This window comes from Urocampus carinirostris, chromosome 8 (genome assembly GCF_059441175.1).
Source record: "Urocampus carinirostris isolate Australia breed hairy pipefish chromosome 8, RoL_Ucar_1.0, whole genome shotgun sequence".
In the NCBI taxonomy this organism is placed as follows: Eukaryota; Metazoa; Chordata; class Actinopteri; order Syngnathiformes; family Syngnathidae; genus Urocampus; species Urocampus carinirostris.
Genome location: NC_142356.1, coordinates 37,427,141 through 37,445,167, shown reverse-complemented (window position 1 = coordinate 37,445,167; position 18,027 = coordinate 37,427,141). Strand labels below are relative to the sequence as shown.

Here is an 18,027-nt window from a genome sequence, read left to right as displayed (position 1 = left end):
GAGCATTGCAATTTTTTGAGTTGATTCAATATCTCCTTTCTCTTAATGGGGTGGTTCCTCTCATGTACATCATATGAAACAAGATTTAGATTGCTCATGTTTTAAATTGAGACCTGCTGATTTTGGAAGCACACAAAAAACACATTAAGAACTAACACCTCCATTAAAAAAAACACACAAACTAACTAACAAACACACATAAGACCCCACCAAAAAGAAAAAAAAACAGAAACATATGTCTTTCAAGAGTCCCATCGGAGAGTTGTGGCTACCCTCTTGGAAATATGCACTCGGTGCTTAGTGCTTGAACCTCTTTAATAGTGAAAAACCATTAGCAAGCAGCAACAAACATTCTCAAATAAGTTGCAAGATATATATTTGTGCAGTTTTGCACACTTCTTTAGCGTGGCGATGACCCTGGGAAGAAATTGTCTCTGAGCCTGTAAGTCCTTGTTTTAAGGGACGTGTAGCACCTACCACAGAGGTGGTGGCCGTGCTCATGGTTTCCCACCCAAATTCGACATAGCCTCACATTGTGGCTAGTATTTAGCATGAAAGAAGCGATACTCTAAACATTTGAATTTTACCTTTAAATTATTGTAGGAGAAAATGTAGGGTCTATTTTCCACAACATTATCAATATGGATATGAATAAAGATTGATTAGTCCAGAAGAAAAACAGTAGAGACACACAAATAAATGATGCACGTGTTTGAAACTAACAAACTTGAAACTACATTCATTTACATGACAAGGAAATGGATCACAAAAAAAGAATTAAGGATATTGTTAACACAAGCCCTTGTAGACTTAGAAAATGGCCCCATGTCAAATAAAACCTTCTTCGAAATCTAGCCAAGGAATAGGGGAAAAGGAGAATCATGGCTTGGTTTTGCCACGTTTCCTAGCTAGGGAGATGAGGCTGTGTTAGTTGCCATGGTCCGCAGGCGGCCAGATTCTTTAACGTACAACAGCCTTTTTTTAAAGTAATAGAGATTGTTACTTTTCCTGGTAACTAGTTACTTTTACAATGGAGTAACTCAGTTACTAACTCAGTTGCTTTTTGGAAGAAGTGGCGAGTAACTACAACTAAATACTATTTTAAAGGAAGTGCACTGCGTATCGCAAGCTGGATCCTGGCTGTTGCACCTATGCCCTGCAGTTATAAATATTTAAAGACTCTTCGTGTTGAGGCACAGATTTTATCATTAGCATGATGTCATAGTTTGTTGCTGACTCTTGGCGATGTGTCACTTTGAAGACTTTATGATGACGTGACGACGAATGAGTTCAGCCGGGCAGATCGGCGCGCAAGGCTTTGCCGACGATTGATGTCATTCTTTGACGCAGGAGCCTGACGCTGATGTGATGATGTTGTAATTGATGAGGTATTGAATACGAAAGACAGAAGCAAGAATGGTGCAGAGATGGAGTAGTTGACTAAAAATCAGGGAAATACCTGGATGCACTTGGCATGTTTGGCTTTTTAAAACATGACCGGAGGCCCTGACAACGCTCTTACCGCTGGTGAGCCAAGACAGGTAACGGATCACGAAACACATTCAAGACAGTTGTGTTAAGGAGGCAAAGTCCTCAACTCGGTCATTCCAGTTGAGTCAATGGTTTATTTTCTTAACAATAGAAAAAAATGTACATCCAAGATGTGTGCAAGTATCAACTGTGCACATATTTGTAGGAACCCTAAAATATCTTGATTGTGATCAATCATTTCCTTTGAGTTTCACCAAATATAAAGCCAGTTTTACATTCTCACTACTTGCATTGATTCCTCCCAACATCATTTGAAAAAACAGAATAAAAACGGCAATTATATTTCAATGGACACGAGCTTGTTGTGTTTTGTCTTCAAAACCAGTATCCGGCTGTAGAGAAAGAAAATAAAGAATTTTTTAGCTTATATCCCATATATTCATGTAAAAAAAAAGTCAAAGTTTGATGCGTGTCATACACAAGGCCTTGCCATATTACCATGTTTGAGCAATGATGTATCTTTCAGTCGGCCGATTCTGCTAACCACTCAAGCTAAGCATTAGATGCAACAGGAATCAAACCCAGATCGGGACAGTGAAAACACCAAATACTAAACAAGAAGTGTAGATGACATAGGAAAAGGCATTCGATTTTATTTCATCAATCTATTTATATTATATTGGAAAACAGACAAAACAATGTTGTACAACGAGTTAGTGTGAGTAAAAATTGTGTTATGAATATAATCCAACACATTTTCTATGTCATCTAAATGTGTAGTGATATAGTGGATTTGAATTTCATTGATATTGTTATCGTTATGAATACTAATGGTATCATTGTCAAACATTAGACCGATCCATGGGATAGAAAGATTGGGCACAACCACTCCATCCCCCCCAAAATTAGAATTATCATTGTCTCCATTATCATTGATAACATATTGAGCATTTATTACAACAAGATAAGACGTTGCATTCCAGGATATACTTTACACCAGGTTGTCTCCAACCGTTTTTCAAGCTGAGAGCTACTTATTGTTACTAATTAGCACAATGGGCACCCAGTTTGATATGAATTTTTAAAAAAGCAACTTAGCTTGATGGCTGGCTAAATGGCTAAAAGGGTAGCGTGACTGTTAGCTAGAAAGGTAAACAGGTAAAAAACTAAAAAGGAGCTGAGAGTAAAAAAAGCCATAGAGTCGGATAGAAAGCTAAAAACAAAGCTAGATAACCAGCTGGAAAGAAGCCCAAAATTTATTTTGGTAACTAGCAAAAACAAAAAAATGTTAGCTAGATATCATGCAAAAAGGGTAAGAAGATAGCTAGCCCAATACACAGCTAAAAGGTAGCCGGATAGCTAGTTAAAAAATGCACATTAAAAATAAAATAATTAAATAAATAAATAAATAAATTTATTTAATACACAAATAGATTCTCTGTCACGGTTGCCATGGCGCCCAATTGGCCCCGCCCGTGTGGTGCCAGCTGCGGCTCGTTGACAGATTGGCTTCCCTTCGATTTAAGCTCAGTGCTCTCACTCACCCTTTGTCAGTCCGTCACCGAACATCTGCACCCACAAGATGAGGGTTTTGACTCTGTCCGGTTTCCTGCTTGTGTTTCCCGTCCGGTATTGTTTCCGTCTATTTTGTCCTGTTAATATCGATCTCCAGTTTCGTTTTCGTCTAGTTTGTCCTGTTTAATTTCGATCTCCAGTGCCTGATATCAATCCTGTCTGTCCCGTCCTGTCCGGTATCGACCCCATCTGTCCAATATCTGCTCATGCAATCGGTATCAATCTCTTCGACCTCTGGCTTCCTGTCATTCCACGCCAGACTGCTGCCTTACGTCTTCCACCAGATGATTGCCGAATCACTGGCGTTTGAGTTAACGTGCATGACTGCCCCATTTCCCGTAAAATAAAGCTTGTGTGAGAAACGTCACGCATCTGGGTTCTCTTCCTGTTCCGGTTCTTGACATTTAAACTATTTACAAGGTAGTGTTTAGAGACTCCTAAGATGTAAGTGCATGGGAACAAAATAAAGCAATTAAAAACAGAATCCCCAAGAAGTCGATAAATAAGATATGGATAACAATTTTTCAAGGAAAGTTATAAATGTTTTCGTACGCTTGTTTATGGCGGAGATGGTCTAGGGTAAGAAACTATCTCGGAGCCGTTAGTCCTTGTTTTAAGGCAACTGTAGCGCTAACTAGAGGGCAGTTTTAGAACCACAACCACATGAAGTGATTGGTTCTATTACATATTGGGGTGAAAATGTGCTTGCCCTCGTTCTTATTTTTTGGAACACGTTATCTCACTCAAACCTTTCCATCAAAAGCATGTAATAGAAAGTTACAACGATAAGAAAATCGAGGGTGTGGGGTTTAAGTGATTTTACGCACATGCAAGTGGTTTTCTTTTATTCTAGGATGAAAATGGTGAACGTAAGCAAAGAAATGTTTTAGGTGCAGTCCAAATGCCAACCCAAGCCCCCAAAAAGATCTGGATTATTTGAGAGCTTCTAAGAGAGTCACATACTTGCGCGAGTAAAACAAGCAGCTTGCCAGAGGCTGCAATAATGATTTCGGTCAGCGGATGGCGCCAACAAGTAGAATATTTTGAAGTTCTGGACATCAACTTCAAAGTATGTGTTAACAATGCTTAACTGAGTTTATTTCTTTAAATTTTATTTTTATCAGAGCTGTTCAGAGGGTGGAAACATTAGGTACAGGAAATGGGGGTTGGGGGTGTGTTGGAGAGTGACGTCAGGATCGTCCCACGGGTTTTATTTGCAAGTGTAGCAGCAAAATGGTGAAAGTAATAAAAGGCCTTCTTAAAATAAAGTCCAAACACCATCCCTAACCCCAAAAACAATCAAAAAAGAAGAGTTAAATTGAGCGTGTCTAAGATATTCATGTACTTGCACACACAACATGAATGAGCTGACTAAAGTTGCAATCATGACTTCACGCCAAAAGATGGCAGCAAAGGTTAAGAAAGTTCCGAATTCCGTACAGCTCCTTTAAATAGGATTTTTCCCCCTTTTTTTTCTTTCAGGCCTAGCAAAAAAGAAAATTTAGCAGAGGGCTCCAAACTTCATACGGTCACCAACTGTACATTCATCAGCCAAAATGTTGAACAGCACTCGCTTTGAACTGGCGAGCATCGAGCGCCGCCGCAACAACGAGCGCGAGAGAAAAGAGAGAATCTTTGACGACAAACTGAGAACCATCGGCATCGACAAGCAAGGCCTGGACAAGCAAGTGGATGACAAGAAGAAATGGAGAGACGCCGAGAAACTGGAGCAGGACACGTACGAGGCCCAGTTCCTCCACGATAGCAAGACGGCTTACCTCCTCCAAGTCAGAGAAGATCGGGAGAAGCACGCCATGCGGAAGAGCAACTTCCAGGAACAGTACGAGCGCGCCATCCAAGAGAAGATGAACCAGCCGGAAGACGACGAAATCATCGAACACATGATGCCTCCCGGGATGGCGGGTGAGGACCCGGAGAGCGAAGATCGAATTTTCAGGCAGAAAGAGCAACTGAGGGAGTGGCTGCTCCAGCAGCAGACGGAGCAAGCCGTGGAGAAGGAAAGACAGAGGATGGCCCAGCTGGAAGACGACAAATTCAGAGTCCACATTGACAACGTGGCTCAGGAACTGGAAAACGCTCAGTTGGAGAGGAGGAGGAAAAACCACATGGAACAGAACGAGTTTAACCGAGTCATGGCCGTGGAGAGGCAGCGGTACGAGCGTGAACTGGAGGACGACCCCACGGAGGTCAAGCCCACCGAGGTGGGGGTCCCAGGGATGTTTCACAGCTACGACAGGAGGCCACGTCCGGAGAGCTACCAGCAGATGAAAAAGTTCTGGAACCTTCAGGTTCAGGAGAAGATGATGACCAAGTTGGAGGGCGTCAAGGAACAGCAACAACACGCCCGTTGGAGCGCCAAGACGGCCCGGGCAGCGATGATCCTGCAGAGGCAGCAGGAGCGTCAGAAGAAGGAACTGCGGCAGGAACTGGACCATAACAACATCATCACCGCCGAATACGAACGCCGCAACAGACCTGACATAACCAGGGGACGCATCGATGAGAGTTTCTTCGCCAAGTTCAACACCTGCAGTCGCTGAAAGCATACACGTTCCAATGGAAAGAAAGATGTAGCCCTAGCATTGTTGCTAATCTTGTACAGTGAAATATCAAACGAAATGTAATCTTCAGCAGGGGTCTCCAATGTGGTGCTCACTGGCACCAGGGTACCCCTATGGACAGTTGAGGTGCTCGCTGACCTGTTTTGAAAATAGCTCACCATTGTGATTTTTTTTAGTAAAATGATTTTTAATTGGTTGACTGAGTCTATTTAACCCGAATCTAATAATAAACCTGCTAATAACACAGGAACAACACAGTAATAACATGATAAGTTGTTATTTTAGTAATTCTAATAAAAATGTCCAGTTCATGGGCTTCATGGACATTTTTTTTTCAAGGATTCATATTTATTTGAAAACAATTAAGAGAGTAGCATGACATTTATTGTGTATATTAAACAAATTTATTAATTGATTCATTTTACATGGAATACAACAAATTAAATTCCATTTTATGTGCAAAAAATAGGTGCAGTTTTTCTCTAGCTAGCTTTCAGCATTGTTGCTAGTTATTTTTATAGCTATTTGGCAAACTAGCTAGCTAGCATTTTTGCATGCTATCTAGCTATTCTCGTGTATTAAACAAATGTGTTTATTCATCTTTTTATTGATTTATTTGACAGGAAATACAACAAACTATATTCCAATTTATGTGCAAAAACATGTAGTTTTTTCTTGATAGATATCTTTATAGCTTTTTAGCTAACTAGCTAGCTACCTTTTTCATAGTTTTTTTGCATTTCTAGCTAAGATTTAACCTTTTGTGCTAGCTATCAAGTTAGGTTTTTGGCCTCTTTTGTAATTAGCTATCGAGCTTTGTTTTTAGCTTTCTATCTGAATCTTTAGATAGCTTTTTACTCTTAGCCAGCTGTCTAGCTCCCTTTTAGTTTTTTTACCCGTTTACCTTTCGAGCTAACTGTCAAGGCTACTTTTTATTTAGCTATTTATCTAACCATCTAGCTAAGTTGCTATTTCAGAAATTCATTTTAAACTGGCTTCGCTTTCCACGACTTAGTAATGAGAAGCAGCTCTCAGCTTGAAAAATGGTCGGAGACCCCTGATCTGAAGTAAAGTGGACCATTTTGAAAAATTCCTAATTACTGTAAATCCCGGACTATAAGCCGCTACCTTTTTCCCAAATTTTCAACCCTGCGGCTTATTCAGAGATGCGGCCAATTTATGTAATTTTTTAACGGCCGCCAGTGGCGCTCGAGTAAGAGAGGTAAGATTTAGACCGGTGGAATATATGTGCCGAGGAAGAACACAACCTATGAGCATAGACATGCCCTCATCGTGCAGATTGCACAAAATAAGGCTCATGACACAGCCACCATGTTAAATGCAAACGGGCACATAGCTGGGGTGTATTGAAGTAAGGGAGCGTGGAACAACGTCATCAAGATAAAATTTATTTCCGACATTAAGAATGACAATCTAGATGTCTTTACCAAGGAGGAAGAAGCTAATGGTCTGCCAAGTTCAAGTTTGAACAAATTTATTGACACTAATAACAGAAAACAATCATAACAATCTCGACAACAATTAAGCACATTCACAATATTATATTTCAATATGGCGTCTTTAACAGCAAATACAATGTGAGGTTTGAACAACCCTTCTCGAAAATCTTAATAGCAATCAAGCATATTTACAAATTCATTATATAACATCTTTGTTAGTGTCAATAGATCCATCCAGGCCAAAGTCGATTGTCTTTGGTCTGGTCTGCCGTGATTTTTTTTGGTTTGAACAAATTTATTGACACTAAAAACAGAAAACAATCATGACAATCTCAACAGCAATTAAGCACATTCACAATATTATATTCCAATATTACGTTTTTAACAGCAAACACAAAGTGAGGTTTGAACAAACCTTCTCGAAAATCAAACATATTCACAATTTCATTATATAACATCTTTGTTAGTGTCAATAGATCCGTCCAGGCCAAAGTCGATTGTCCTCGGTCTGAACAAATCCACCGACACCAACAGCAGCAAAACACAGCCATCAAGCATATTCACATTTTTTTTTTATATATTTTTTATATTTGACAATATGACGTGACGATATGACGTTTTAACATTTTTTCCTGACATTTTCAACATCAATTAAACAATTTCAGAGTTATTTTCTTTTAACAGTAGTTAACCAGCGTGTAAAAGGCAATACTATTGTGCAAGGGCATAGCTCTGCCATCCCACCCTCCCAAGCAGCATTCTTCCAGTCCTCTGTGTGGGTCCTTTCCATTCTGCGTGGGTCCTCTCCCTTCTGGGTTCCACAACCCAGGCCGTTGCTGCCGGGACTCCCACAGTGTAGCTCCGGCTCCCCCCTCCGGGTGGGTACAGACGAGTCTTCTTTATGGCTGCGTCCTAGGCCCGCCGCTCGCAGATTGTATGGTATCTGCAGCCATTTGGAGCACAGCCACGGGGGGGATCTGCCTGCACCTCCATACCAGCAGGTTTCTGGAGGTCCAGATGGCGTCCTTGATGGCGGCGAGAGTGAGCCAGTCCCTGGCAAAGTCGTTCCGATGCCTCCTCGACCGACTCACCCCGTAAAGCACGTACTGTGCATCAGGGACCTCTCCTGCTGGCAAGTCCGGGAACTTTCCTAGTTGTTCGGCCATTGTCCACAAGACCTTGGCAGCGCTGCACTCACAAAAAAGGTGCCTCACCGACTCCTGGGCGCCACAGCCAGGTCGAGGGCACGTCGAAGTCGCTGACATTCCTCGGTGGTGCATTACAGCTCTGACTGGGAGAACTTCATGAGCCACCATCCATGACAAGTCTCGTAGTCTGTTTGGGAGGGCAGGATGATTGACGTTGCTCCAAACCGTTGTGGATTCGCCAAACGCAAGCCCCCGCACAGGGCTTACTGTAGCTCGCTCTTGCACAATAGCAATAAGGGCCCTGTGGTTTTGTAAAGTGTGACATTCTTGTGTTTCCAAATCAAACTTCTTCAAAAAAGCCCGAATAAAGAGATGTGTTGGTGGCAAGTTAAACGAAACTGGAATCAAACGATTGTCTGGTACAAGCTTTAGCTTCCGCAAATATGAGCCCATCCAAAAACGGGTCATTGCTTGACTTTTCGGGTTGTTGGGTGGGCCCACAGCGTTTTGGAAGTGGAGAGAGACATATTTGCTTCCCAGGAAAAGCTGGAGGTCAGGCACTCCTTTCCCCCCTTTTTCCTTTTTCTTTTTCATTGTATCTCTTTTTATCCTTTCCCACTTTGAGCCCCAGACAAAGCGAAAGATGGCTCGGTCCATTTGTAACAGCACGTTTCTTTTAGGCATAAAAATTAAACTGATTGACAAAAGCATTGGGAGGATGATCGCTTTGATGATTAGGACCTTCCCCTCTATTGTCAGTTTTCTTAGTGACCAAAAAACAAGTTTTTGCTTAACTTTCCTTGTCACGTCATCCCAGTTGGTCTCGCCTCCTCCATCCGCATTGAATTTTATCCCTAGGATTTTCTGGTCTGTCTTTAACACCGTCAGCGGGAGTCCTGCCTTTTCTGTCTCTTTCCACATTCCATAAAACTTCACTTGTGATTTTTCTCTATTTAGCCTTGACCCAGACGCCCTCCCAAACAGGTCAGTCAAGTCAAGGGCTCTTTCAACAGATGCGCGGTCAGTACACAAAATATTAAAATCATCCATGTACAAAACACACTTGGTAATTTGTCCCCCACTTCCTGGGATATTGATGCCTTCGACAAATCTATCTTTTCTTAACATTTGTGCCAAAGGTTCAATGCAAAGAACATAGAGAAGGGGAGACATAGGGCAACCTTGACGTACACCGCAGTTGATCTCGATTGCTTCCGATAAATTCCCGTTATTCATGAATTTGCTGTAGATGTCTCGGTATAGCAGTCCTACCCAATTGATGTATTTTTGGGGAAAACCACATTTTTGCAATACCCTGAAGAGGTATTGGTGCGAGACTCGATCAAAGGCTTTTTCAAAGTCTAGGTTTAGGACCGCTAGTCGCATGTTTCTGTCTCTTGCATAACAAATGGTGTCACGGATCAGCATGAGACTGTCGCTGATCTTCCTTCCCACAATGGCACAGGTTTGGTCTGGATCAACCAAGTCTCCCAAGACAACAGACATTCGTGTTGCTAGAAGCTTGCTGAAAATTTTACAGTCCACGTTTAAAAGCGTTATGGGTCGCCAGTTTTTTAAGTCAATTTTGTCTCCTTTTTTGTGCAATAGAGTAACTATCCCGATTCTGAAACTGTCTGGCATATGGTCTCGACTGGAAAATTCGTTAAAAACAGTTAACAGATCTGGTGCTAAAATATCCCAAAAAGTCCGGTAAAATTCGAGGTTGAGTCCGTCCTCCCCGGGTGATTTGCCTTTTTTCATAGTCTTTATGCAATCATTCAGTTGGTCTTGGGTAAAGTCCGATGTTAAAAAGGGGTCTTGACGCACTGATCTTGAAATATGATCTAATACATGCCCCATTTCATTCTCATATGTTTCTTTCTTTTCAAATAATTTTTTGTAGTAGTCTTCGACCAATCTGGTTATTTCACTACATTCCTTTGTTATTTGCCCGTTTTCGTTTTGAAGTTTAAAAATCCCCTCATTTTTGCCCATAATTTTTTTTAAAAAGTAGCGTGTACATTTTTCCCCTTCTTCAATTTCTCTTTCTCTGCTTCTTATTATGATGCCTTTGCTCTTTATTTCCGCCAAAGCGTTTAGTTCTTGTTTGATCTCTTTGATTTCATCATTAAAGTCCATCCCCTTTTCTGTTAGGATGAAATAGCGTTGGAGTCTTCTTTGTAGTCCCGACATGCGTTTCATCTCTTTGAGTTTCTTGTTTTTCCCTGCATTTTTAAAAAAGGTCTGTGTTCGTTTCTTTGTCATTTCCCACCATTGTGCTCGTGAATCATACGAGTCTTGAAGGGTCTGCCAGTCTTTGTACAGCTCCCTGTATTGTGCGGCTAGAGCCTCATCCTCCAGCAGGGAGCAGTTTAACTTCCACAAACCCTTCCCAACAGTCATACCTGAAGGAAATGAGAAAGAGCAGGACAGTAGCAAGTGATCCGAAAAAAAAACTGGAATTAATCTTGCATCACTCTGTGCTAAACCCCTCGTAAATATGTAGTCTATTCGAGAGGCTCTGGCATTGTCACTACTGAACCAGGTGAAGCCCTCCTCTCCTGGATGTATGGATTTGAAACAGTCCACCAGTTTAAATGTCCGGCACATGTCTTGTAATAAAGTTGATGTTTTATCTACTTTAAACTCCTCATCATTCCTCTTTCTATCCTTCCTACTTAGGATGCAATTAAAATCTCCTCCCACGATTAGTGGTTGATGGCCTAGCATATGCGACTGGATGTCCTCTAAAAGTTCGTACCTGAGTTGTCTGTCGGCATGGCCGTATATGTTAATGAGGTTAAAATCATTCCCTATATAAGAAAGTCTTGCTAAGATTGCGCGTCCGTCTCTTATCACAGTACTCCCCTTTATGATGAGTTGAGGGTTGTTTATTAAAATGGCTACCCCATCGTTACGGTTTTCATTCGAGCCACTCCATAATGACGGATATGGCCAAATCTCTTCCCACTGTTTATAATTTTTTAGAAAGGGGATGCAGCATTCCTGTAGTAAAAACACATCCGTTCTGATAGTTTTTAAGAACGATAAAACACTGTGAGCCTTAACCTTTGATCTCACACTTCTCACATTGATAGTAGAGAATGTAATGTTCATAATTGTTGTTAAAGTATTTAAACTAGTTAGACAAAACCGGGGGATCTGAGTCCATTCTTTGGTGATCATCGAGATCATCGAGAGTGTCACCTGTGTCAGACACATCACTTAAGAGTAGTACCTCATTTTGAGACTCACCGGGGAAAACTCTGGGACCCTCTGACTCTCTGTCTGTGGTTCCAGGTCTTCCCCTTTTTTCTGGGTTAGGGGGTCTCTTACTTCCTTGCCCACTAAGGGTCAGATTTTTTCCCTCCCCGACTTCCTCCGTCTCAACTTCATACAGTTCCCTTGTGGGCTTATTCACCGGCAATCGGCTTTCTTCTAAATCTCTTATCTTTGTTTCTGTTTTTTTCACCACTCCCAATTTTGTCTTACTTTTACTCCTCTTTCCAGTGCCCGTATGGGTTTTTGGAGAGTCATTCGCCTTTTCGATTTGTTTGACTTCTCCAAATCCCGGCAATGGCGTAGCAAACAAATTTGCTAATTTGAACTCTCTTCCAGGCCCTTCCTGATTAATATGTGTTTTCGGAGTGGCAGTTGCTTTTTCTATTCGTTTGTCATGTCCAAATTCAGGTATTTTATGAGAAATCGAATCAGAATTTCCAGGTTCTTCCTGTTTCAATTTTGATTCTCTGGTCTCTGCTCCAGGGGTTTTGGTAGGTACATCTGTTTTTTCAATTTGTTTGTCTTGTCCAATTTCTTTGTGCATTTCTTGATCAATTTCATTGGGTATTTCCATAACTTTATTCATTTCCTGTTCATCTTCATTGGGTATTTCTATAACTTCATTAATTTCTTGTTCATTTTCATTTTGTATTTCCATGACTTTATTAATTTCATTGTCTTTGTTATCTTTATTCACTTCATTGTCTTTGTGACATTTATTCATTTCATTATCTATGTTGTCTGACATCATTTCATTGTCTTTGTTGTCTTTGTTAACTGCCTTCCTAGCTTTCAATTTGTTAGCAAACGAATTCGGGCAGTTTCTAAAGAGGTGATTCGTTTCTCCACAGAGATTGCATTTTCTGCTATTGCTACATTCCTCAAAGGAATGTCCAATTGTTCTGCACTTTCCACAAAAAATTCGATCACATACCTCAGCCAGATGCCCATGCTCACCACATTTGCGACAGAGTTTCGGTTGCCCTTGATAGTGGATAAAGCCACGGTTTTCCCCCAGGAATATAGTCGACGGAATTTGTTTCAGTCCCTGAAAGCCCTGAGGATCTTGCCGTAGTTGGACTGGTACCCTCCAGGCACCATTCCAATAGCCTTTCTCACACCTCACCTTCATAGCCTGGCCTTTTACTGAGCAGTATCTACTCAACCAATAACAGACGTCATCAGCACTGATCATTTCACTAAACATTCTAACAACGACAATCTTGTTAGTATTATCAGTCAGCTTCTCCACTGTAAATCCTGAAAACTGGGACCTCACTCCCTCAAAGCGATTCCAAAACTCTTGATAAAGAGCTGCCGTTTCAAAACTCACATCAAAGCCTTTGCCAGAAGTCATTTTTATGACAGCATGTACCTCCTCCTTTTTAAACTTCAGAATCTTTTCAACAAACTTGTTAATAAAATCCGTCCTTGACATTCCCTCCGAAATTGCCACAACATCTTTGAGCAAGAATCTCACGCAGTTACGTCTCCGCCCGCCGGTATAATGCCCGGCCATGGCAGGACTCGGCTGCTTTACTTCTAACTATGTTAAAATGGTTAGAATTGTAAAATTAATAATTAACAATACTCTTACAACCGACGCCAATGACAGTATAAACGCATAGAACGAGCAGTGCTAACCTGATGCGTCCACCATCAACCGCAGCTACGCTCAGCCGTGATTATTACGTTTGCGTCAATTATTTTTATAACACACTAGTTTGAAGGTGTGCGAGCGTCTTCTTAGAAGCGTGAGGCTACCTCCCAAAGGCACGGTTTAGGATAAAAGATATTATTATCAAAGCTTTGAAAACTCTCAATGTACCGTCTTTCTTTGTAAATATGTGTAATATGTATTTGCAACTGTATATTTTTGTAATGTATTTATTTGTATTTATTTGAGACACTTATTCTGCACGAGCAAATTAAAAAAGAGGGGCGGAGCAAACGCCAACGCTGATGGGAAAGTGGGGACCGGTAAAGGTGAGTTTTTGTGGACACGGTAGACAATAATGGATATATATTTTTCCCACCCTTACCTTTGGAAATATACACTTTTTTTCCTTGGATTACTATCAACGAGCACTCAGAATCTGCAGGTCTGCAACAAATTTTAAGTACCAATTTCGTTTTGCATCCATTTTGGCGGCTGTGATTTTTTGACTGTGTGCTTCAATGAAGGACATTTAGTATCAATCGCAGGACTTGAAAATTGGCTTGGATTAGATTCATGTTTGTTTGATGTGGGTCCATGCGGCTTATATACAGGTGCGGCTTGCGTATGGACAAAATCTATTTTCCCCTTAAAATGTGATGGGTGCGGCTTATAATCAGGTGCGCTCTATAGTCCGGAATTTACGGTAATCGTTTTACTTGTTTTTTAAGATTTCTGCCTAAATCAGGTTCTCACAAAAAGCTTTCTGCTCAAGTGCCCAAATTGGTCAAAAATGAATTGTCCGTATAACCAATCAGTAGTGCAGTATAGTAAAACAATTATTTTTAAAATGATAATTTGACAGTAAAAGAGTTATTTGTAAAAATAAAAACCTATACCTACCTAAACCTACCTATAGCGTACTTTTATTCTTTGGTACGTCACATTCTTGTCGCCCGCATGATGGCGAGAAAATATCATCTTAAGTAGTTGGATTGTGTCCTGAATCCATACAGTCGTGCAATATGTACTGGAGATCAAACTTCGAGAACAACTTGTAATAAATTGAATCGTCTAGCTAGCTTCACCCTAGCGTTGAGTAACCGTAACTTCTGCAATATCTTAGTGATGATTGAAATACAAGAGTCACAAATGTAGCTGTTCTCCACTATGAGTAACTCCAAGTTGCCCGTTTCATGGGTAATGGATCTGGCGTTGGTGACTATCCACGTTCGGCAGTGGTGGCTTAAGAGTTGTTAGCCTCACTGATGACTGACTGGCAGCTTACACCAGCCTATCAAAAGTCTTAACACATGTCTTGCAAACTTTGCCTTGCCTTTATTGGTTGGTGCCATTAAAACCTGCTTCTGATTGGCCAGCGCTGTTAAGCATTGTGACAAAATGTTAAACATTGTGATATGTGACAGTTCACTCAAATAACAAACTGGAACTATGAATTCTTGGAAAAAAAAACTGTTTTACGGTTACACTTAACGCACTACGTCACGTCGCGATATCGATTCAATTTCGGTTACTCGTGCAGCACTCCGGTTACCTCACACATTCCAATAAAATGCATGTCAGGTTAATTTGCCGGTCCAAATTGTCCTTAGGTGTGAATAAGCGAGTGAGTTTTTTTGTTCTGTTCAGGGTGTCCCCTGCCCACTGCCCGATAATAGCTGGGATGGGCTCCAGCACCCCCACGACCCTACTAAAGGATAAGTTAGGTTTATTTCAACACAAACGCTATCAATATTTTGGTGTGATAGTAATCTGTGCTCTGTACAGCCCTTTGAGACTTCTTAAACATAACTTGACGAACCTACATTATTTACGCAAAATTATTTTTTTACTTCAAAATCCTCAACAAAATGCTCTGGATCCACAAAAGATGGGACAAAAAGGCTCTTTCAAAAATGTTTGATGACGGAAAAATATCTGGGTTCTGTAAAAAGGCAAACGGGACTCCTAACTGGGGATTGGACCATATGCTTTGGTCCCGATTCTCGATAATTGCTATTCCACAAGTATTTGATAAAATTGATGATTGTCTCATTTTGTTTCCTAAAAAACAAGCAACTTAGATCAGACACTTCTGGTACAATAAATCATGTCTGTCAGTCAAAAATTAAATCCCCTCTGCATTACATCCGATTATGACAATATTGACTTAGTATTAATTACCAAACACCTGAATAAATAAGAGCAATGTTATGGTCAAGAAATCAAGTCAATCATTGTTAACCTTTTCCCCCTTTTATTTCAGCAAATGCCACGGTGCACGATTTCAGCCTGTTATATTAAAACATTTTGAGTAACACAGCACAGATGAAGTAACAGGTCGTAAGGTCTTTGACTCAACTTTTGAGTGATTAAGTGCAAAAATGAGATGCACAAATGAGAAAAAAAACACTCCAATTTCAACACACTTGCACACACTTTAAATGAAGCAGAGCAGATAAATGTCTCTTTACTTCTTTTCAAGTTTCGAGATTTCAAGAGTTAGTGAATGCAGCTAACAGCAGCAGAATAATGTCTCTTTTCTTTAAGTTCTCAGGATTTGAAAACAAAAACTGGTAAAAAGTAAAAACAAGCTTATCTCAGAAACTGTAAAAAAACGGTAATGGGGGGGGGGGGGGGGGTTAAGGGTTATTGTTCTATCTTCGTTATTCATTATCCATTATTCGTTATCGGTCAGTTCATTATACGCTACAAAGCCTAGGAGCCGGGATGTAAAACATACTCACGAATATGAAAAATATTCGCGATGACACGAATGTCATATTTGCAACAGCCCTATTGCTTTTCCACACTTTTACGTATCGGATAGGACGTCATAGAGAGATTCCTGGGTGAAATGTCTTGAAATTTTCAAAAAATAAAATCACAATTCATACATGAATCGACTTTTTGTCCCACCCCGACTCTTAACGGTTTCCAGTGAATATAGATGGATACAGTGTGTGTTTCTTTCCCTATAAGGTTTGTATAAGGCTTTTAATCTATTTGTGGCTTCAGATTTGTTTTCTTTGCTCCAATATGCCTCAACATTTTGGGTTGCGAACTGAAAAATAAATGCAGTTTGCCATAATGTCCACATGATGGCAACAAAGTATCATGTGCAACTGAGTGGATCGTTTCCTTAATCCGTACACTTGAGCAATAATGTGGTAACGATAGTTTGACAATGGAGTAGTTATGTGTAAAGAACACTTTTATAAAGAACATTTGTTAAATCCATGAGCCTGTAAATGGGGTTTGTTCTCGAGCAATAAATGCATAATTAAATAAATACTTTTGTGGGACCTTTTTAGAACGCAACCCCCTCGAAAAATGAGGGATTGTCGTGTATGATATTATCATAATTGTCTTATCACTGTTATCCTACATCTGTGCTGAGAGCTGGACAGAGCGCAGAAAATTGACCCATGGACTCTCGAAGTTGGCCTGACACCTCACCACTCCTACGACAAGTCACTGCTGCCAAAATGGAATTTCTTAGTTGGACGTTTAGTGGAATTGGTAGGATCTATTCTATTAGGAGACTTGAAAGTAATACAATTCTTTTCCCTAGGGCACGTATCCTCGCTGGTAAAATCAAGATTGCTGGAATAATTGGAAATCAATGTGTTTAACACAACTGGATATTGAAGACGTTAAGTATGTGAAACTGTTCTTCATTCTCATTGGAGGAATTTGCATGTTCTTCCAGTGCTTGCGTGGGTTTTCTCCGGGCACTCCGGTTTCCTCCCACATTCCAAAAACATACATTTCAGGTTAGTTGGCCGGTTCAAACTGTCCCTAGGTGAGAGGAGCGAGTGACTTGACTGTCTCTTCTTGAGTGACTTGACTGTCTGGTGATTGACTAGCAACCGGTTAGGGTGTCCCCTGCCCACTGCCCAAAGTTAGCAGGGATGGGCTCCAGCACTAATGTGAGCCTACTAAGCATGAGAGGTGCTGATAACGGATGGATACATGTTTGTTGTATTTGATAAAGAGTGGAAAAAAACAAAAATATCAATCAATAAACCAATCATACACATCAAGAGCTTTTTGTCATTTTGTTGGTCAACATGACAATCGCATTTAAGAAGGACTGCCAGTTTTACAGTAAGTGCAGAGATTTCACTCAGGTGGGATCTGTGGAATTGAATATGCAATAATCTGAATAAAGTTTATTTTTTGACAAACTTTATTGAGCTGAAGTTTAGGAACTGATATTTACACTCAGTCTGTCTCAGTTAAGACCGCTTGACCAATAATCGCCCGTTGAATCCATCAACCTGGCCACATATTTATAAAAGCTGAAGGATTTTATACATTTGACTTTAAGGGATTTTATACGATTGAATACAAGTTACATTTATTGAGTGCAGTGAAGATTTTCACTGAGAGGGCTTCAAGTCACGCTGTTCCAAATGCGGAATGTTTTGGCTGGGGGATTTTGATAACAGGACTCTGACGGGGGACGGCAGGCGATGTTTGGAGAACAAGGCCCTGATGACGTAGAAACGCTCGGTGTTGTTTTGGTTAATTCCAGACATCGCGACGCTCTTCTCCGAGATGGTGGACCCCACGTGGCTTTCCTTGCACGCCCATGAGAGGGCTGGCACACCAGCTTGCGGAAAAAACGTGGGCCGAGAGAAGGAAGCAAGGAGATCGAGAGAGGAGGCTTGACAGAGACTCGAGCGACACGAATTCGGCCATATTCGATGGAGTTCACTTAATTGAATTCCATTCCATTCCATTATCTGCACCGCTTATCCTCAGTAGGGTCGCAGGGTGCTGGAGCCCATCCCAGCTATCTTCGAGCAGTGGGCAGGGGACACCCT

The 18,027-nt window shown here is 40.9% G+C and overlaps 1 protein-coding gene across 2 annotated transcripts; it reads left to right on the top strand.

Annotated features, from left to right (window-relative positions):
• Positions 1–1,352: 1,352 nt before the first annotated feature.
• Positions 1,353–5,965, top strand: LOC148361799 (RIB43A-like with coiled-coils protein 2). Of its 2 annotated transcripts, none has more exons than XM_088342586.1 (2): positions 1,353–1,527; positions 4,549–5,965. In XM_088342586.1, the coding sequence occupies exon 2, from the start codon at positions 4,623–4,625 to the stop codon at positions 5,625–5,627; it is 1,005 nt and encodes a 334-aa protein (XP_088198712.1). In that variant the 5' UTR covers positions 1,353–1,527; positions 4,549–4,622; the 3' UTR covers positions 5,628–5,965. The 2 variants fall into 2 exon arrangements, with proteins under 2 accessions (XP_088198712.1, XP_088198711.1); XM_088342585.1 differs by having other exon boundaries at positions 1,355–1,541.
• The last annotated feature ends 12,062 nt before the right edge of the window (positions 5,966–18,027 follow it).